The sequence below is a fragment of the Hylobates moloch genome, unplaced genomic scaffold (assembly GCF_009828535.3).
Source record: "Hylobates moloch isolate HMO894 unplaced genomic scaffold, HMol_V3 SCAFFOLD_12, whole genome shotgun sequence".
Taxonomy (NCBI): domain Eukaryota; kingdom Metazoa; phylum Chordata; class Mammalia; order Primates; family Hylobatidae; genus Hylobates; species Hylobates moloch.
In genome coordinates, this window is record NW_026652287.1 from 51,185,271 (window position 1) to 51,206,368 (window position 21,098).

Here is a 21,098-nt window from a genome sequence, read left to right on the forward strand (position 1 = left end):
CTGCCTCAACCTCCCAAAGTGCTGGGATTACAGGCATGAGCCACCATGCCCAGTCTAGGTTACCATTTTTTAATCCCCAAAGCTTAGAGAACATTATTGTTCAATGCCTTCATTCATTTACAGATGAAAGAAACCAAAGGCCGGGGTGGGGAGGGGTTTACCTTGAGCTAGTGGTATGGAAGTGTGTGAGTGTGGACACCCCATCTTTGGGAGCTGCTTTTGCCTGAGTTGGGGGTGGGAATCACTCAATGAACATTTTTTTTGAGCACCTACTGTACACTGGGCCCTGCTGAAGGCAGAGGGGATACAGACAATTCAATCTCAGAGCAATGGTTGAAGTTTTGTATGCAGGAGAGAGATTAACCAGAGAAAGAGACAGAGGCGCTGGGGGTGGCTTTATCCTGAAGATCTGGGGCCTCTTGGAAGAAGTGACCTTTGAGCTTAGATCTGGAAGAAGAGGAGGAGCTGGCAGCGGGGAAGTCTGGGGAGAATGGCATTCCAGGCAGCAGGAACAGCGTGGGCAAAGTTTCTGGGGTGCCAGCACGCTTGGCGTTAGAAGAACAGCATGAAGACAAGGGTAGCTGAGTGGAGTGAGTGGAGATGAGGTGGAAGGAAGGAGAAGGAGGAGGTCCCGGGAATGGGGTCAGAGTGGCCCCCAAGCCCAGGCCAAATGGCTGGGCTCCTGTTCCAGTGGGGATGATACAGTTGGTGGGGAGGTGCTTGAAGGCCCCAGTGGTTGGGGGTTGCTGGGGGACTTGGACATTGCCCCGAGAGCCGGCACTGTTTCCAGCCTTGGCCCAAGCTGTGGGCAGAGTGTTGGACCGTGAATCAACGAGGACTGCCGAGGGCAAAGTCCTGGACCTTGGGGCAGGACAGGGCCAAAGACTCCACAGGGATGTCCACTCCCTGCCACCTTCCCTGTGCCCCACTGGGTCCACCGGGGCCTCAAGAGGGCCAGAGAGAGACACAGACACCCCCAGACCGTGGGGTTTGCGCCGAGAGGGAGGAGGACAGGGCTGGCGGCGCCTGGTGCTGGTGGGGGTGTAGGGACAGCTTGGCGGAGGAGGGGCTGGTGGGGTTGGGATCGTATATGGGTGAGGGGGGCGACCTTCCTGGCAGAGAAAACAGCTGGAAGCCAGGGACTGGAGGTGTGGGCAGAGCCTCTAGTGTGCGCGGGGATGCGGAGACCCGAGCGGGTTAGGACCTCAGTGCTGAGCAGCTGGCCGGGATGCGGGGTTGGGGAGTTGGGGCGGACTGCGCTCAGATCCCGGCTCCCAGAGAGCCCCAGGGCCGGGGCGAGGGCTGAGGCCGGGCCAGGGCGGGGAGAGGCGGGGTCAGGCCGTGGAGCAATCGCGCCGACCGCGGAGCCAGTGACCGCCCTTCCCTTCCGGGACGCAGCTCGGGGGCTCCCGACCCGGCGGCCTCGGCGTCCCTGCGGCAGACAGGGCGGCACCCGCGGCTCCCCTCTCCCGCTGCGCGACCCTCGCTGCCGGGCCGGGCCTGCGCGCAGGTGCGGAGCTGCGAGCCCCGCCCCGAGGCGGAGCCAGCCCGGCCCCCAGCGGCCCAGCCCCCGCGTCTAGTCCGCCGCACCAGCCAGGCGTCTGTCCCTGCGTCCGTGTGTCCGTCCGTCGGTCCGATCGTGCCACGGTCAGGGCTTCCGGGGGCCACCAAGGGGGCGTCGGTACCCGGCCGCACAGAGGCGGCCTCTGCCTCGGCATGAAGTCCCGCAGGGACAAGCTGCACATCCCGGCGCTGACCCTCGAGTGAGTGTTGGGCAGGGCGGGGGTGTGGGGGGGTGCAGGGAGGACAGGATGACAACTACCCTCCCCCCACGTCTCTGTTCGTGTCGCCCAGAAACGCACCGCCGCCTCCGGGGAGCCCTCCCGGGCCATCGGTCTGGCCCCGCCCTCATGTCCTGAGCTGAACCCAGAATCCCCGGTCTTGGGCCCCTACTCCCTGAGGGAACCGCAGCCGCCATCCGGAGATCCGGATTCGGCCACACGAAGGGGCGGCCTCCAGGTTCACCGTCCCCGGCCTCTTTCTTTGCAGTCTGTCTCCGAGCAGCCAGAGCCCGTCCCTGCTGGGTCCCAGCAGCCCCTGCAGCCCCTGTAGCCCCTCCTTGGGCCTGCACCCCTGGAGGTAAGTGACAGCGCGTGTGGGCGGGGCGCAGACATCCGCCCTGGCACCCCAGAGCCTTGGAAACCCGCCAGACTCATCACTCTCCTCAAGATACTGTAGGTTGGTGACATCACCTCTCTGGGCCTCAGTTTACCCATCCACATAATGGCACTGCGATCCGTTCTAGGGGCTTAATGGGAAAATTCCATTTTCAGCCAGGCCAGCATCTGACAGGTGGCCAAGGAAAGGGAATAACTTAAGCTGTTGCCCAAGGACTTCCCCAAGACAGGTGCCGGATTCCCAAGCTGCTCAGGGCACTCCCTGCTGAATCGGCCTGGACTCCTGGGTGGTGACCTCAGGGAGAAAGCTCCTCCCTCTAAACACACACGCACACCCAAGGCTGAGAGGCCACCAACGAGAGCCCTGTGCATTGAGCTTAACCCAAGTGGCGCAGGGAGAAAAGAACCAGGGTGACTGAGCGCTCTCTAACCCCTTCCTGATCCCTACTTCCCAGTTAAGAAAACTGAGGCTCAGAGAGGAGATGCCAGTTTTCCTGATTCAGTCCATCCCCTGGGGGCCAAGCATCAGGGACAGCTTTGCTACCAGGTCTGTTGAGGGTTCTACTGGCCAGTTGGTTGACTGTGACTGGCCAGGTTTCAGGACAGGAGGGAGTTTTGTGAGTTCCTCTCATGGTTTGGGCAAAAGTTTAGGGAGGGACCAATGTGAGGTCAATGGTGTCTATTAGAGTTATGTGGCCCATCAACCATTTACACTTTAGTATGAATGAGCTGCTTAAATCTTTCCACAGACTTTTTTTTTTTTTTTTTTTTTTTGAGGCAGACTCTTGTTCTGTCCCCTAGGCTGGAGTGCAGTGGTGCAATCTCAGCTTACTGCAACCTCCACCTCCCGGGTTCAAGCAATTCTCCTGTTGTAGCCTCCCAAGTAGCAGGAACTATAGGCACCTGCCACCACATCCAGCTAATTTTTGTATTTTAGTAGAGATGGGGTTTCACCATGTTGGCCGGGCTGGTCGCAAACTCCTGACCTCAGGTGATCTGCCTGCCTCAGCCTCCCCAAGTGCTGGGATTACAGGCATAAGCCACACGCCAGGCCATCCACAGACCTTTAATGGGGACAAGAGAGAACAATATGGAGCCCACATTTGGGTGCTGGGTAACAGGGAGGTACCTTCATTCAGGCACCAAGCACTTATGAGACACCTACTGAGATCCGGTGCTAAAGGCATTGCTATAAAGAAAGCATAGTCCCTCCATCAATGGCTTCTCAGTCAGCTTGGAGAATTCAGTGATAAAATGAATGGATAAACAAGATGTATTCAGACAGGGACCTCTTGGGGAGGTGATATTTGAGCCAAGGCCTGGGCACAGCTAAAGGAAGATTGGCACCAGCAGTGGGTACTGCATGTGCAAAGGTCCTGTGGCAGGACTGAGGTGGTGGGTTTTTTGTTTTTGTTTTTTGAGACAGAGTCTCACTTTGTCGCCCAGGTTGGACTGCAGTGGCATGATCTCGGCTCACTGCAACCTCTGCCTCCCGGGTTCAAGTGATTCTCCTGCTTCAGGCTCCGAGTAGCTGAGACTACAGGCGTGCCACCACGCCCGGCTAATTTTTTGTTTGTTTGTCTGAGAAGGGATCTTGCTCTGTTGCCCAGGCTGGAGTCCAGTGGTGCCATCTCTGCTCACTGCAACCTCCGCCTCCTAGGTTCAAGTGATTCTCCTGCCTCAGCCTCCCAAGTAGCTGGGATTACAGGCACATGCCAACACTCCTGGCTAATTTTTGTATTTTCAGTAAAGATGGGGTTTCACCATGTTGGCTAGGTTGGTCTCGAACTCCTGACCTCAAGTGATTCTCCCGCCTTGGCCTCTCAAAATGCTGGGATTACAGGCATGAACTACTGAGCCTGGCCTAATGTTTGTATTTTTAGTAGAGGTGGGGGTTCATTATGTTGGCCAGGCTGGTCTTGAACTCCTGACCTCAGGTGATCCACCCGCCTTGGCTTCCCAAAGTGCTAGGATTATGGGCATGAGCCACTGTGCCCCGCCAGAGATTTTTTTTAAGCCTCTGTGGCTGCCCTGTGGGGAGAAAGTTCTGCTGGGGCCAGGAATGGAGGTGGACAGAGAGAAGGAGGTGGCTAGGACAACATCCAGGACCAAGTCGAGGCATCCAATGGGAATCAGAGACTGCCATCACCCCCATTTTGTGAAGAAAACGGGGGCATAGGACCTCAGAATGTGTTATCAGGAGCATCCTAGGAAGGTTTCGGGCCAGATCTGACTCTGTCTAAATCCTTGGCTTCCACCCCAGGTGAGGACATGATGAAGGGAGGACCCTTGTGTTGGAGGCCGCTGAGCGGATTTGACCAGTTTTAACTGGGAGGGGAGGGAGGAAGTATCTGGGGCTGAGAAAGGCCACAAGGCTGCCTCACTCACCACCAGGGGGCAGCAGAGCCACATTGCCTTGGGCCTGGCAGGGGAATGGGTCCCTGGCAGGGAAATGGGTCCCTGCCTGCCATGTTCCAAGCATCCTAGGAATAAGCTCATAATTGTCCCAAAAGAGTCCAGCCTCTACAACTCCCCTGCCTCCTTTTTTTTTTTTTTTTTGAGACAGTCTCGCTTTGTTGCCCAGGCTAGGGTGCAGTGGTGTGATCTCTGCTCACTGCCACCTCCGCCTCCTGGGTTCAAATGAGTCTCCTGCCTCAGCCTCCTGAGTAGCTGGGATTACAGGCATGCACCACTACACCCGGCTAACATTTGGGTGTTTTTTGTTTGTTTGTTTGAGATGGAGTTTTCCTCTTGTTGCACAGGCTGCAGTGAAGTGGCATGATCTTGGCTCACTGCAACCTCCGCCTCCTGGATTCAAATGATTTTCCTGCCTCAGCCTCGTGAGTAGCTGGGATTACAGGCATCTGCCGCCACTCCCAGCTAATTTTTTGTATTTTTAGTAGAGATGGGGTTTCACCATGTTGGCCAGGCTGGTCTCAAACTCCTGACTTCAGGTGATCTACCCGCCATGGCCTCTCACAGTGCTGGAATTACAAGCGTGAGCCACTGCGCCTGGCCTAATCTTTATATTTTTAGTAGAGACAGGGTTTCACCATGTTGACCAGGCTGGTCTTGAACTCCTGACCTCAGGTGATCCACCCGCCTTGGCCTTCCACGGTGCTGGAATTACTGGCATGAGCCATTGTGCCTGGACTTGCAACTTCCCTGCTTCCATTCTATCCATCTCCCCGTCGCTCACTTGGCTCCAGCCACACTGCTGATCCTCCAGAATGCAGGCTGGTCCAGCCTCAGGGCCTTTGCGCTTGCTGTCCCCACTGCCCAGAGCTCCATTCCCTCCTTTCTTCTTCCGTCACATCCTCATCGAGGCCTCAGCCTCAAATAGGAAGCCTTCCCCAACCACCCCCTCCTTCCAGGCCCCACAAACATGGGGTATAATATGCATTATACCTGTCCATTTCCACATCCAGACCCCAGGGATTTTCTTTTTCTTTTTTTTTTTTTTTTTAAGACAGTCTTGCTCTGTTACCCAGGCTGGACTACAGTAGTGCAATATCTCGGCTCACTGCAACCTTTGCCTCCTGGGTTCAAGTGATTCTCCTGCCTCAGCCTCCCAAGTAGCTGGGATTACAGGCATGCGCCATCACGCCTGGCTAATTTTGTATTTTTAGTAGAGACAGACTTTCACCATGTTAGCCAGGCTGGTCTCGAACTCCTGAGTTCAAGCGATCTGCCCATCTCAGCCTCCCAAAATGTTGGGATTATAGGCATGAGCCTGGCCGGGCGCGGTGGCTCACGCTTGTAATCCCAGCACTTTGGGAGGCCGAGGCGGGCGAATCACGAGGTCAGGAGATCGAGACCACGGTGAAACCCCGTCTCTACTAAAAATACAAAAAAATTAGCCGGGCGTCGTGGTGGGCGCCTGTAGTCCCAGCTACTCAGAGAGGCTGAGGCAGGAGAATGGCGTGAACCCGGGAGGCGGAGCTTGCAGTGAGCCGAGATTGCGCCACTGCACTCCAGCCTGGGCGACAGAGCGAGACTCCGTCTCAAAAAAAAAATAAAAATAAAAATAAAATAAAATAAAATAAAATAAAATATAGGCATGAGCCACAGCACCCAGCCAACCCCAGAGATTTAATTTCCACATTGTCTTGTGTGATTATCCAGTTGTTTTTCTCACCCAGAGGTTTGACAGCCTCTCCGGGACCAGACCTTGTCTGTCCTGGTCATATCGTAGCCGCAGGGCAGGCCCAGGGTGTATACAGCAGGTGCTCAGTTAATGCATATGGCTTAGATGAATGGGCAGTATCTGGGAGGGCTGTCCTTGTGGTGGTGATGGCATTGGGGGTTGGGAGTGGTGTTGAAGAAGGCCATGAGTTGGGCGCTCATAGACAAAGTGGCTGTTCCAGGCAGCAACAGCATCGTCAGAGACACATTCCTTCTGGAGCCTCAAATCCCAAGGGCAGGAAGAATGTGGATTTTCTACCTAGGGCACTAGGAGCCATACAGTGTGGTGCTGGGAGGGGCACAGATATATGGGCAGGTGGGAAGCGCTGGGGTAGTCCCACTAAAAAGGGGCCGTTGAATGGGGGTGTCTGTATATCTACCTGAGACTTGGGCATTTACAGTCACAGCACAGTCAGGGAGAGTCAAATGCCAATGTCACAGAGTTTGTCAGGGACACAGCTAGGATGTGACCTCTGGGAGAGGGATTCACCCAGGAATGCAGTTTTGTTTTGCTGTAAGAGCAATAGGGAGCCATGGAGGGTTTGTGAGCAGGGGAAGGGCATGATCTGGGGAGCAGTGGGCTGACACCAGAGATCAGTGGCTCAGCCAGCCTTTCATGGAAGGCCTTCACCGTGGCAGCAGGCCCTCTGGATTGTCAGCTGCAGCCCTGTTTTGCAGAGAGGGAAACTGAGGACAAATGAGCATGGGAGAAGGTTCTCTCCCTGCTACAGATGTCAGGGCAGTGGGTGTACGTAATAGGGGGTGTGTAGGTGTTACTGGGTGTAGCTGTGGCTGGGGAAGAGGGGGCAGCGCCTTTACCAAGTGTATGCAAAAGTGTGTCCCCGTGCATGTGGGATGGCTCAGCACGTAGTTACAGCAAGTGGAGACTGTGGCCCCATCCCCACTTGGGTCCCCAGACTCAAGAGAATCTGTACTCCATATGAGGCTTGGGCTGCATACCTGGGGGTCATAGGTGACCACTCCCATACTCATCACCATCTCTGGTGGTCTCAAAACCACCATCTCCCCTAGTCTCAAAACAAGTCCCAAATCCACCCACTTTTCTCCATAGCTTCAATATTCCCCTCCCAGACACCATCCCAGCCCCTTACTGGCCTCCTGCTACCTTCATTCCTGTCCCCCAACAGTCTGCTCCCCGTAGCAGACATAAGGGGGTTTACAAACATAGTCTAGATCATACCCCTTCTCTGCTCAGGCACCCTCTATGACTCCCCATTGCTCCTACAATAAAATTGCACTCCTCCCTGCAGCCCACAAGGCTTATGTGGTCAGCCCCGCTGGCATTTTGCCCTCAGTGCTGCCTCAGAGAGCTGTGCCCTTTGCCTGGGACACACTTTCTGCATAGCCAGCTCCTTCCTCCTCCATTTCTAGCTGGCTGCAGCATTACCTCCTCTGAGAGGCCTCCTGGCTAAAGTCGCCCCTTGCAGTGTTCTTGCCTTTCTCTTCCCTTCTCAGCCTTGGTATTTGAAATTATCCTTTTTTTTTGAGACGGAGTCTTGCTCTGTCACCCAGGCTGGAGTGCATTGGTGCGATCTCGGCCCACTGCAACCTCCACCTCCCGGGTGCAAGTGATTCTCCTGCCTCAGCCTCCTGAGCAGCTGGGAATACAGGCATGCACCATCATGCCCAGCTATTTCTTTTGTATTTTTATTTATTTATTATTTTATTTATTTTTTTTTTTTTTGAGACAGAGTTTCGCTGTTGTTGCCCAGGATGGAGTGCAATGGTGCTATCTCAGCTCACTGCAATCTCCACCTCCTGGGTTCAAGCGATTCTCCTGCCTCAGCCTCCCAAGTAGTTGGGATTATGGGGACGCGCCACCACGCCCAGCTAATTTTGTATTTTTTTTTAGTAGAGACTGGGTTTCACCATGTTGGCCAGGCTGGTCTCAAACTCCTGACGTCAGGTGATCCGCCTGCTTCAGCCTCCCAAAGTGCTGGGATTACAGGCGTGAGCCACCACGCCCAGTCGAAATTATCTTGCTCATTGAATTGTTTCCTGTTGGCTGGGCACGGTGGCTCACGCCTGTAATCCTGGCACTTTGGGAGGCCGAGGCGGGCGGATCACCTGAGGTCAGGAGTTTGAGACCAGCCTGGCCAACATGGTGAAACTCCATCTCTACTAAAAATACAAAAAATTAGCTGGGCGTGGTGGTGCAACACCTGTAATCCCAGCTACTCGGGAGGCTGAGACAGAAGAATCGCTTGAACCCAGGAGGCAGGGGTTGCAGTGAGCCAAGATGGTGCCACTGCACTCCACCACACCTGGCCTCGCCCAGGCTGGGTTTTTTTGTTTTGTTTTGTTTCGTTTCGTTTTGTGATGGAGTCTTGCTCTGTCGCCGAGATCTGGCGCGATCTCGGCTCATTGCAAGCTCGGCCTCCCAGGTTCACGCCATTCTCCTGCCTCAGCCTCCGGAGTAGCTGGGACTACAGGCGCCCGCCACCACGCCCGGCTGGTTTTAAACCAAGGCTGGGGAAAGCCGGATGGAGGTTGGGTGTGGTGGTTCACGCCTGTAATCCCAGCTACTTGGAGGCTGAGGCAGGAGAATCTCTTGAACCTGGGAGGCGGAGGCTGCAGTAAGCTGAGATTGAGCCATTGCACTCCAGCCTGGGCAACGACAGCGAAACTCTGGCTCAAAAAAAAAAAAAAAAATTGTCTCCTTAGATATGAAGCCTGGGCTCCAGCATTGGGCCTGGACTGGGTCGCAAAGTGTCCTGGGGCCCAGGAAGGGGCATCCCTCATGATGACACTGCCCCTGACTTGCCTGGGCTGTCATGACAGGAGAAAGCATTAATTCAGTCTCTACGGTGGGAGACACTTCTGCTTCCATAGTGGCTTCCATAGTGAACACATATTGTACCCTCAGCCCTGTTCCAGGCTCTGTCTCAGATTTTTTTTTTTTTTTTTTTTTTTTTTGAGACGGAGTCTTGCTCTGTCGCCCAGGCTGGAGTGCAGTGGCGCGATCTCGGCTCACTGCAAGCTCCGCCTCCCGGGTTCACGCCATTCTCCTGCCTCAGCCTCTCCGAGTAGCTGGGACTACAGGCGCCCGCCACCACGCCCGGCTAATTTTTTGTATTTTTAATAGAGACGGGGTTTCACCGTGGTCTCGATCTCCTGACCTCGTGATCCGCCCGCCTCGGCCTCCCAAAGTGCTGGGATTACAAGCGTGAGCCACCGCTCCCGGCCTCTGTCTCAGATTTTATTCTGTTTTCAGTATGTGGGATGTTATGCATGGGGAAACAGAGGTCTGGAGGTTAGCCTGATGCTATCGTTTATAGAGATAAATTATATAGAGATATGGAACATATACCAGGTGCCCTTGGAAGTGCCCCCTTACATCTGATTTGTGTAATCCTCATGTCAGACCAGTTTTCCTCCAATTTCACAGTTGAGGAGACTGAGGCTGGAGTTCAATCAGGTGGCTGATTCCTAACTGAGGCAGGGCTGATGGCCTTTCCCGCCACACACAGGCAGAGCACGCCCCGACTCAATTTGCCAAACACACCCTCTATGCCAGTCCGGTTCTGGGAGCTGCTAGGACCCTAAGGAGCCCCCAACCTGGGGAAGACAGAGCCGGACAGACAGGAAAGCGGGTTTTTCAGAGGAGAGGACGCAGTCTTGCCAGGCTAGATTCCAAGTAGTGGGGCCAGAGTGGGCGTGGTAGCATGAGCCGGGCCGGGACGCTGGGGTGGGTCTTGGGTGCCGCACTGAGAAAGGGTCAGTGCTCTGGGAGAGGGGAAAAAGAGGGAGGGAGCGATTAGATTTACATTTTAGCAGAAAGGAGCCAAAATGCCTGCCCCTGGCTCGAGGTTAAGGTGCTGCCAACGCCCCGCCCCCGCCGCCGGCGGTCGTAGCAACGCCCTGCCTCAGCCGCCCGCGGCCCTAGAAACGCTCCGCCTCTCCGCCCGCGGCCATGGCAGCGCCCCGCCCACTCGCCGGCACGCGGGTCCGCCGGCCTGGCTTCCGCGTCGCTCGCTCCGCCTCCCGGCAGGCCCCGCCCCCAACGGCCCCGCCCCCGCACTCGCCTGGGCGGAGTTCCCGGCCGCGCTCGGGGGCGCGCGCTTCCTTCTCGCCGCCCCCCTTTCCCCGCAGCCCCGTGCGCCCCCGTCCCTGTCCGGCTCCGCGGGGCTCCTGGGGCCGATCCCGCCGCCAAGGTTCGCGCCCCGCCGCCGCCGGCTGCGCCCCCGCGCCTTCCCGGCCTCGGGCGGCGGCGGCGGCACAAAGGGAAGCAGCATGTCCGACCCCAGCTACTGGACGGCGGTGGCGGCTCCGGGCCATCGCAGCCGCCTGGCAAAAGGCGCACTGCTGCAGCGCTCCAAGAGGTAGGGGGCACGGCGCCGGCGAAGGCTCGGCGGCCAGCCGAGCAAACAGGAGTTGCCAGAAGTGTGTCCTGGCCTCGTGGCGCGGACCACGGCGAGCGTCTTTCTGTGGCAGCAGTGGGAAGGGGGGAGGACGCCTGTGGATCGAGGTGTCCCCTGGGGTCCCTGGCACCCTCCTTTCGCCCCTCGTTCCCTGGACTGGGGTGTCTGTACGCCAGCGTCGCAGCTGGGGTGGTGACAGACAAGAGTGAATTGAGACTGAGCTAGGATTTGAACCCGGGTGTCCGGGTCTGGGCAGAACCAGGGAGGAACTTCTTGGAAAAACTGAGGCTGATCTGTCCCTGGGGGCCAGTTCAGCAGAAATGTTGGCTCAGAAGCAAATATTTACTGCACGAGGCTGGCATTTGGGTGGGGTGTCAGGAGTCCAGATAGTTGGGGTTAACCCCCGCCAAAGCCTCACCGCTCTTGGTGTCTCAATTTCCCCTTTTGAAAAGCAGAGAGGATAAGTGAGGGCTGTGGATTCTACTGGACCTGGGTTCAAATTTCGACTCAGCCACTACCAGGCTGTGTGACCTCAAGTAGCTCCTTAACCTCTCTGTGCTTGGGTTTCTCATTGGTGCTGGACTGGGGCAAAGTCTGGGCGGTGGGACCAGCTACCGAAAGACCTTGAATGCTGAGTCCAGGGCTTAAACTTCCCTCCAAGATCGTGGGGCGCATTGGAGAGGGAATATGTGTGCCAGAGGGATGAGGTGCAGGAGGCTGGCTTCAGGCCCCTGCTTTCTGCCACATTCTCTCTGTTGTGTCCTGGGTACCAAGAGAGGATGGTTCTCAAATGGCAACTTCTGGAGGTCCTGGATCTCCTCCAGGAAGAGTTGAACAAACAGTCGGCCCTGCATAGATGCTTGGGAAGTGAACAGATGATGCTTAGTTCTCCTTTGAGGCCTCACATTTGGCGGTGTTTTCAAGAAGACCTCGCCCAAGAACAGGAGGGAGGGCAACCAAGTGTTTTTCCCAGATGCTTTTGGAAGCAGCAAGTGATACAGCAGGATTGGGGAGGGAGGGTGCTGGTGGTGCAGTGTGGGGGCGAGGAACCAGGTGAGGGGCTGGGAGAGGATGTGGAGACAGCCAGGTGAGCATGCATTGAGGGGTTGGCAGGAAGTTTTGCAGAAACCTGCGGGTTTCACTTTTGCTTCTGCAGCTCAGGCTGGGAGACAATCACTGTGACTGTTGACATCTGTGGCTTCAGTTTCCCAGTCTGGGAAATGGGCTCAGCTGCTCATTCCCAACTCTGGGGCTTATTGGGATTGGCACATGTTGGGGATGTAATTCACTCAGGAGGCATTGCCTGCTCTCCCAGCGTGAGCCAGGCCCTGTGAGCATTGTCTAGGCAAAGACAACAGTGTACGTACCTGAGTCCGGCCCAAAGCTGAGCACTGGATATGGTAGGTTTCATCCTTCAAGGTAGAGATGAGGAAACTGAGGCTCAAGGGGCAGCCACACATGGAGACATAGACAGGCTGGGTCTCTTCTCCCTGCCCACCTTGTCACCTGTGTCCTTTGATGATCGTACACTTGTTCTCCCATGGATTGACCTGCTCCGAGCATTCTGCCTGGGACCCCATTTCTGCACCTCGGAGGCCCCGAGACTTCATCTCTCCCTCCCTGCAATGTTCTCCCGCCACTGAGCTGCGTTGGCGGCTTGGGGTGTGTGGGCTGATGCTCTTGTGGAGCAGAGCTGTTGCTGGGCAACTGCTCTGGTGGGGCGGGGGACGGTGTCGCTCCCAATTTCCTTCTGTCAAGGTGTGGGCTGAAGCCAGGGCCCAGGTGGGAGAAGAGGCCAGGCAGGATGTGAGAGACCTGGGCCAGGGATCTGGTGGCCAGAAGGGAACTGGGATGGAAAGAGGAAAACGTGGGCAAAAGTTCAGCAGAACAGGCAGGACTGTGAAAGAGGTTGCATTTAGGGTTTCTAGTTGGGTTGCATTGGCATTTTAGGGGCATCTTGGGAAGAAGGAGGGTTTTCAAGAGATGGGAGCAGGGACTTCAGGAGGGGTGTATAGAACGGTGTGTCTCAGCCCATATCTGGGCTCCAGGGTGTGTTTGGTCCACCTGACTTGCTGGTGCTGCTGGCAGTAGCCATGGTACAGGGAAAGGTGTGGGGGTGGGACTGTGACACAGAACCCTGAAAAGCTGGGCCAGGGGCTCCTGGCCATATGTAGTATCTACCATCAGGCTAGAAGCACTTCATGCCATTGCTGTTAATAACAACACTGCCAATAGTTTGTGTTTGTTTTTGTTATTGTTTTTGAGACGAAGTTTCACTCGTGTCGCCCAGGCTGGAATGCAATGGCGCTATCTCAGTCCACCGCAACCTCCGCCTCCTGGGTTCAAGCCATTCTCTGCCCCAGCCTCCTGAGTAGCTGGGATTATAAGCGTGCACTACCACGCCTGGCTAATTTTTGGGTTTTTTGTTTTGTTTTGTTTTTTCGAGACGGAGTTTCGCTCTTGTTGCCCAGGCTGTAGTGTAATGGCACGATCTTGGCTCACCACAACCTCCACCTCCTGGGTTCAAACGATTCTCCTGCCTCAGCCTCCCAAGTAGCTGGGATTACAGGCATGCATCACCACGCCCAGCTAATTTTGTATTTTTAGTAGAGAAAGGGTTCCTCCGTGTTGGTCAGGCTGGTCTCAAACCCCTGATCTCAGGTGATCTACCCACCTCGGCCTCCCAAAGTACTGGGGTTACAGGCGTGAGTCACCATGCCCGGCCTAATTTTTATGTTTTTAGTAGAGACGAGTTTCACCATGTTTACCAAGATGGTCTCAAACTCCTGACCTCAGGTGATCCACATGCCTTGGCCTCCCAAAGTGCTGGGATTACAGGGATGAGCCACTGTGCCCAGCCTTGTTTTTGTTTTTTTAAGAGAGAGGGCCTTGTTCTGTCACCTAGGCTGGAGTGCTGTGGCACGATCATGGCTCACTGCAGCCTTGACCTCCTGAGGCTCAAGCGATCCTCTTGCCTCAGCCTCCTGAGTAGCTGGGACTACAGGCGTGCACCACCACACCCAGCTAATTTTTAAATTCTGTGTAGAGACGGGGTCTCGCTATGTTGCCCAGGCTGGTCTTGAACTCCTGGCTTTAGAGGATCCTCCCACCTTGGCCTCCCAAAGCACTGAGGTTACTGGCGTGAGCCACCATGCCTGGCCAGCAGTAGTGTCAATAATAAGGAATGTTAGTCGAGGGGTGACTCCCTCCTGGGCCTTGAAGACCTGGCTAAGGGCCATGGGGGAACCCAGCTGGGGGCAGAGTGGGAGTGGCCATGTCCAACATCCCATCCTTTTCCAGAACGGGCTGCGCATGTGATTTAGGCTGGGCAGGCGGCTTAGCGTGGGGCCCTGGGCAGCCACCTACCCTGTCCCTTTTTCCCCCAACAGCTGCCGCAGCGGGAACCGCAAGAGCTTGGTGGTAGGAACGCCCTCCCCGACCCTCTCCCGGCCCCTGTCGCCATTGTCGGTCCCAACGGGTGAGTGTGGGAGCAGCCAGCGGGTGCTGTGTCCTGCCTCTGCCCCGCTGACTCAGTTTCCCCGCCTCCTCCTCAGCAGGCAGCAGCCCCTTGGATAGTCCTCGGAATTTCTCAGCTGCCTCTGCCCTCAATTTCCCCTTTGCCCGGAGGTGAGTGATTGCCGGCTTTGGGAGACAGCGCGGGCACCACGGGCAGGGGTTGGGCAGGGGCACGTGCTCGGTGGCTAGACCTGGCTCCTCATTCATTTCATTCACCTTTTCCCCTCCCCTGGCCCGTCTGGTGGTGGTCTCCCCCTCTGGCTCCCATCCCTGGCAAATGCATGCCATCTTGCAGCCACATCCCACGCACGGACAGGTAATTTCAACCAGCCCAGGGGGTGGGGGGTCGTGGGGGGATATAGCCCTAAGAATCATTAACTCACTAAAGAAATCATTTATTCATTCACTTAACAAGAGCTGATTGAGCACCTGTCATGTGCCAGATGCTTGCATTTCATTTATTTATTCATACAACAACATTCATTAAGCACCTGCTGTGTGTATGCTCTGTGCTGCGGGCTGAGGGCATGGTTGCAAATGGGCGGCTGGCCCTGAGCCCCTGGGGAGTCCTCTGTTCGGTGGGGGGTGGTCAATGTGTGCCCCAGAAGCTGCAGCTCAGAGGTTGAAGCTTTGACGGGACACAGTGGCAGCTGGAGTCACGTGGGGGCTTCCTGGAAGAGGTACCTGAAGAGAGGGAGCATGCAGTGGACTTGGTCAGCCTGTGTCTCTGTTCTTGGTTATTTTCAGGAGATCCTTCCTATAACAGAGCCAGAATATGCTGGCCACAGTGTCTGTTCTTAGTCCCCACAAACCACAGGGGCCAGGCCTTCCTTCCATCTGTTCTTGTTCCCCTCTCCAGGGCAGACGGCAGAAGATGGTCCCTCGCGTCTCTCCCATCTTCCGGCTATGGAACCAACACACCCAGCTCCACCCTCTCGGTACCCATAGCCCCACCTTGGCAGGTTGACAGGCAGATGCTGGGTTGGGGGGGGGACACATCTTTGTGTGTTTTTTTTCAAGGTGTTGGATAGTTGTGCAGTCAGCAAACATACTAGCTACTTCCTCCATGCACGCCCCATTCTGGGAAATGCAGGGTCCCCTGAGAAGACCCAGCCTTGGCCCCAAAATAGTCCCCGGTTGGGGAGATACAGATATCCTCAGTCTATGGGGTCAGGGCCTGACCAGAGGGGGACTTGGGGCTGCCCAGGAGTACAGGCAGGGAGGACTTCCTGGAGGAGAGGGCATCAGAGCTAGGGTTTTGAGGGATGCATAGGAGCTAGGCAGGAGAAAGAATGTTACCTTCTGATGGCCAGCAGGCAGCCTGGGCCTTGAGGGGTGGTGCTGGGGTCCTGGCCACAGCACTGATGGTGAACTCATGGCTCTAATCCCCATCACTCTCTACCAGTCAAGCTCATCCTCCCGGGAACGTCTCCACCAGCTTCCCTTCCAGCCGACGCCGGACGAGCTGCACTTCCTGTCCAAGCACTTCCGCAGCTCAGAGAATGTGCTTGATGAGGAAGGCGGCCGGTCACCCCGCCTCCGCCCCCGCTCTCGCAGTCTCAGGTGGGCCTCGACCTCTGGCCCCAGCCCCGGCCCCTCCCTGGGCTGGCGTGGAGGCCCAAGTTGTGGCTCCTCCTCCACACCAGCCCTGACCCTGCCTGAGCCTAGCCTCTGATTCTTGTCCCTCAACCCTGGCTCAGAGCCCCCAACATCCTCCCCTGGGGTTGGTCTCAGGTCCCATATCACAAGCCAGCTATCTTCCTTTCAGCCCGGGCCGTGCAACGGGGACCTTCGACAATGAGATTGTCATGATGAATCATGTGTACCGGGAGAGGTTCCCCAAGGTGGGCAGCGCCTGGCGGCTGGACCAGCCCCTGCACTGCTTTCCACATTGCTGTCCCTCCATGGAACTCTGTCTTCCTGGCTATGTCCCCTTTGCCAGTCTGTTCATTTCTGTCTTTCCTTCACCTTCCATTGAAAGATGTCATTCCTCCCGCGCCAGCCCTCCCACCCGATCGTCCCATTGCCCCATCTCCTCTCTCCCCAACCATGCCTCTCCTGCCCCCTTCTGCGCGTGTCGCTTCAGCCCCACCCTCTGACCAGGTCACCCCGTCTTGCCCCACCCAGGCCACAGCACAGATGGAGGGCCGTCTGCAGGAGTTCCTGACGGCCTACGCGCCTGGCGCCCGGCTGGCGCTGGCTGATGGCGTCTTGGGCTTCATCCACCACCAGATCATCGAGCTGGCCCGAGACTGCCTGGCCAAGTCTGGCGAGAACCTCGTCACCTCCCGCTACTTCCTAGAGATGCAGGAGAAGCTGGAGCGGCTTCTACAGGATGTGCGTGGTTTTTCGCATGTTGAGGTTTTGCATGCAGTGGGACGTGGAGTGAGGGGGGTCCCCGGGCCAGACGGTGCTGAGGACCTGTGGGTGATGCCACGACCCACCTCCCCCAGGCCCATGAGCGCTCGGACAGTGAGGAGGTCAGCTTCATCGTCCAGCTTGTCCGGAAACTGCTGATCATCATCTCACGGCCAGCTCGGCTGCTGGAGTGTCTGGTAAGTTTCTTTTTCTACGGCCAGCTTGGGGTCTGGGCAGAACTGAGATTGGGACCACAACAGTCCTGCCAAGATACAGGTGACAGTTCCCATCGTGTAGGGCTTTGAGAGGAACACAGGGTGCTGTTGGGCTAGCGTGGGCTTCCCTGAGGAGGGAGCAGGAGCGGAGACCCAGGGGGTGAGCTGGGAAGGGTGCTCCAGGCAGAGGGAACAGCATGCGCAGAGGCCTGCAGGTGGAACCAAGCCCCAGGTGACCAGCCCTCCTGTGCCCCTAGGAGTTTGATCCTGAGGAGTTTTACCACCTGCTGGAGGCGGCTGAGGGCCATGCGCGGGAGGGCCAAGGCATTAAGACTGACCTTCCACAATACATCATTGGGCAGCTGGGCCTGGCCAAGGACCCCCTGGAGGGTAAGCCGGGATGGGAAGGGGAAACCAAGGCTGGGAAAGGCCGGATGGAGGCCAGGCACGGTGGCTCACACCTTTAATACCAGCACTTTGGGAAGCTGTGGCGGGCAGATCACTTGAGGCCAGGAGTTAGAGACTAGCCTGGCCAACATGGTGAAACCCCCCTCTCTACTAAAAATACAAAAATTAGCTAAGTGTGGTTGCAGTGAGCTGAGATTGTGCCACTGCACTCCAACCTGGGCAACAGAGCAAGACCCTGTCTCAAAAAAAAACAAAAAAAGAAAGAAAGGTCAGATGAAGCCAGGATTCAAACCCAGGCCCATCTGATTCCAGAACCACCACACTGTTCTTTGTCTCTCTGTGGCCTTGCTCTTAAGTCACCTGCGGGAATTATGCTGAGACCCTCTGATCTTTTGGGGCCCAGGGGCCTCAGTGTCCTCAAAGGCCACGTTAAGATGGCCAGGAAGCCTGGGGACCAGTATTAGCAGTGGCCTTCCCTTTGTCCTGCAAATTCACAAATGGCTTTACCAATTTCTGTGGCCTTACTGTGGCCCAGAAAGTGGACTTGGAGTCAAACAGGACAACCCGTAGGTAAGAAGACAGTCAAAAACTCCCACAGCTGGCCGGGTGCGGTGGCTCACGCCTGTAATCCCAGCACTTTTGGGAGGCTGAGGTGGGTGGATCACAAGGTCAGGAGTTCAAGACCAGCCAGGACAACATGGTGAAACCCCATCTCTACTAAAGATACAAAAATTAGCGGGGTGTGGTAGCATGTGCCTGTAATCCCAGCTACTGGGGAGGCTGAGGCAGGAGAATCATTTGAACCCTGGAGGCGGAGGTTGCAGTGAGCCGAGATCACGCCACTGCATTCCAGCCTGGGCAACAGGGCGAGACTCTGTCTCAAAAAAAAAAAAAAAAAAAAAAACAACTCCCACAGCCAGCCAGGTGCAGTAGCTCACGCCTGTAATCCCATAATCCCAGCACTTTGTGAGACTTGGCGGGCGGATCACTTGAGGTCAGGAATTCAAGACTAGCCTGGCCAATATGGGGAAACTCCATCTCTACTAAAAACAAATATTAGCCGGGTGTGGTGGCAGGTGCCTGTAGATCCCAGCTACTTGGGAGGCTGAGGCAGGAGAATCGCTTGAACTCAGGAGGCAGAGGTTGCAGTGAGCCGAGATCATGCCACTGCACTGTAGCCTGGGTGAAAGAGTGAGCCTACATTTAAAAAAAAAAAAGATGTAGCTGGCTGTAGTAGTGCGTGCCTGTAGTCCCAGCTACTCAGGAGGCTAAGGTGGGAAGATCGCTTGAGCTTGGCAGGTTGAGACTGCAGTGAGCTATGATCACACCACTGTCCTCCAGCCTGGGTGACAAAGCCAGACCCTGTCTCAAAAAGAGAAAAAAAAATTTCCACAAATAGCCAGGATAAGAGGAACTGAAAGCTAGAGCATTGAACTTGGACCTAGCCTGGTCCAGCAGTAGCCAGGGGAGGCTCTGGGAGGAGGCAGTGTTCAAACTGAGGCCTGGAGGGCAGGAGGTGACCAGGTTGCAGATCCAAAGGGAAGAGTGAAACAGGCAGCATAGGCATAGACCCTAAGGTTGGACCATACCTGGAGTGGGACTGACCTGCCACTGTCCCCATTTAAAGCTGGGGAGGCCCAGCATGGTAGCTCACACTTGTAATCCCAGCATTTTGGGAGGCCAAGGCAGGAGGATCACTTGAAGCCAGGAGTTTGAGATCAGCTTGGGCAACATAGTGAGATTTCGTCTCTATTAAAAAAACAATCCCTGGGCGCAGTGGCTCATGCCTGTAATCCCAGCACTTTAGGAGGCCAAGGTGGGCGGATCATGAGGTCAGGAGATCGAGACCATCCTGGCTAACACGGTGAAACCCCGTCTCTACTAGAAATACAAAAAAATTAGCCAGGCGAGGTGGCAGGCACCTGTAGTCCCAGCTACGCGGGAGGCTGAGGCAGGAGAATGGCGTGAACCCGGGGGGCGGAGCCTGCAGTGAGCTAAGATCGCACCACTGCACTCCAGCCTGGGCGACAGAGCGAGACTCCGTCTCAAAGGAAAGAAAAAAATAAATTAAAAAAAATAAATAAATAAAAATAAAAAAACAATTAGCCAGGCATGATGGCACATGCCTGTAGTCCTAGCTACTTGTGGGGCTGAAGTGGGAAGATTGCTTGAGCCCAGGGGTTTGAGGCTGCAGTGAGCTATGATCGCACCACTGCACTCCAGCCTGGGCGACATAGCAAGACCCCATCTCTACAAAAAGTGTTTTTAAAAATTAGCCAGGTGTGGCGGTGAATGCCTATAGTCCCACCTACTCGAGAGGCTGAGGTGGGAGGATCCCTTGAGTTTAGGAGACTGAAGCTGCAGTGAGCCATGATGGCACCACTGCACTCCAGCCTGGGTGACAGAGCAAGAGCCTGTCTCTGAAATAATCATACTTGGCCGGGTGCGGTGGCTCACGCCTGTAATCCCAGCACTTTGGGAGGCCAAGGCGGGCAGATCACTTGAGGTCAGGAGTTTGAGACGAGCCTGGCCAACATGGTGAAACCTGTCTCTACTAAAAATACAAAAATTAGGCTGGGCATAGTGGCTCATACCTGTAATCCCAGCACTTTGGGAGGCCGAGGCAGGCGGATCACCTGAGGTCGAGAGTTCAAGACCAGCCTGGCCAACATGGTGAAACCCCATCTCTACTAAAAATACAAAAATTAGCCGGGTGTGGGGGCAGGTGCCTGTAATCCCAGCCACTCGGGAGGCTGAGGCAGGAGAATCTCTTCAACTCAGGTGGTGGAGGCTGCAGTGAGCCGAGATCGCGCCACTGCACTCCACCCTGGGCGACAGAGTGAGACTGCGTCTCAAAAAATAAAAATAAAAATACAAAAATTAGCTGGGCATGGTGGCACACGCCTGTAATCCCAGCTGCTTGGGAGGCTGAGACAAGAGAATCACTTGAACCCAAGAAGCGGAGGTTGCAGTGAGCCGAGATCACACCACTGCACTCCAGACTGGGTGACAGAGCGAGACTCCATCTCAAATAAATAAATAAATAATCATACTAATAAAAAATAAAGCTGGGGAAACTGAGGCTCCAGGCAGATGAGGCTGAGCAGGGAATCAAACCCAGGTGTACCTAAGGCCAGATGACATGTGGTCTGTGGCTGGACCATGTTTGCCAGGCATTCGCTAGGGGCTGTCCCTCTGCCAAGGCCTGGGGCAAGAACATACTGGACCCTCCACCTGGGCTGCACCCTGAGCTGAGGAAGATGTTAGGAGCTGACGCCCAGGGGGCCCGTGTCACATCCCGTGTTCACAGGCTCAAGGCTCAGAGCCTGAGTTTGATCATAACTGAGCACTTCAGAGCCAGGGCAGCCCACTGGCTCTTCCAGAAGGTTCCTAAGTCATTGCTTCATCCAGCCTCCCGGGTGTGGCTTCATGACAGCGTCATGGGAGTTGGTCAGGGGAGGTACTGCATCCCCAGCCTGGGGTGAGAACTCTAGAGGCCTCAGGAAATTGCTGGGTGATGCAGGGTGAGGCAGGGAGGCTCCAGCTGAGGCTCCTCCCTCATCTTGCAGAGATGGTGCCACTGAGTCACCTCGAAGAAGAACAGCCCCCAGCACCTGAGTCCCCAGAGGTGAGTAGCAGAGGCTGGGGGCCCCCGCTCATCTTGTTCTTTCCAGAGTGGACCAGGCACCCGCAGAAAGGGCTGGGTTTGCCGAGGTCTTGCTTGTAGCCTAATTAGCATCGGTGACTTTGGAGGCAAGGTGATGGCACGTGGGACTGCTCTGCCTTGGAAGTCGGGTGGGGGCAGTGCTGGAGGGGCACCGGAAAGGTGAGTTTTGCAGGATGTGTAAGAGTTTTCC

The 21,098-nt window shown here is 55.9% G+C and overlaps 1 protein-coding gene across 4 annotated transcripts in view; it reads left to right on the forward strand.

Annotated features, from left to right (window-relative positions):
• The first annotated feature begins 1,584 nt into the window (after window positions 1-1,584).
• Window positions 1,585-21,098, forward strand: part of MAST3 (microtubule associated serine/threonine kinase 3) — a 46,220-nt gene continuing 26,706 nt past the window's right edge. Inside the window, exons 1-12 of one of the 4 annotated variants that reach the window (XM_058424897.1) lie at window positions 1,585-1,763; window positions 2,050-2,139; window positions 14,134-14,222; window positions 14,302-14,371; window positions 14,556-14,576; window positions 15,120-15,198; window positions 15,666-15,823; window positions 16,029-16,104; window positions 16,388-16,597; window positions 16,714-16,815; window positions 17,091-17,223; window positions 20,811-20,876. In XM_058424897.1, the coding sequence (XP_058280880.1) occupies window positions 1,717-1,763; window positions 2,050-2,139; window positions 14,134-14,222; window positions 14,302-14,371; window positions 14,556-14,576; window positions 15,120-15,198; window positions 15,666-15,823; window positions 16,029-16,104; window positions 16,388-16,597; window positions 16,714-16,815; window positions 17,091-17,223; window positions 20,811-20,876 (1,141 nt within the window). In that variant the 5' untranslated portion in view covers window positions 1,585-1,716. Of the gene's footprint in view, window positions 1,764-2,049; window positions 2,140-10,427; window positions 10,706-14,133; window positions 14,223-14,298; window positions 14,372-14,555; window positions 14,577-15,119; window positions 15,199-15,665; window positions 15,824-16,028; window positions 16,105-16,387; window positions 16,598-16,713; window positions 16,816-17,090; window positions 17,224-20,810; window positions 20,877-21,098 lie in introns of those variants that run through there. The other 3 variants (XM_058424894.1, XM_058424895.1, XM_058424896.1) reach the window with 3 other exon arrangements.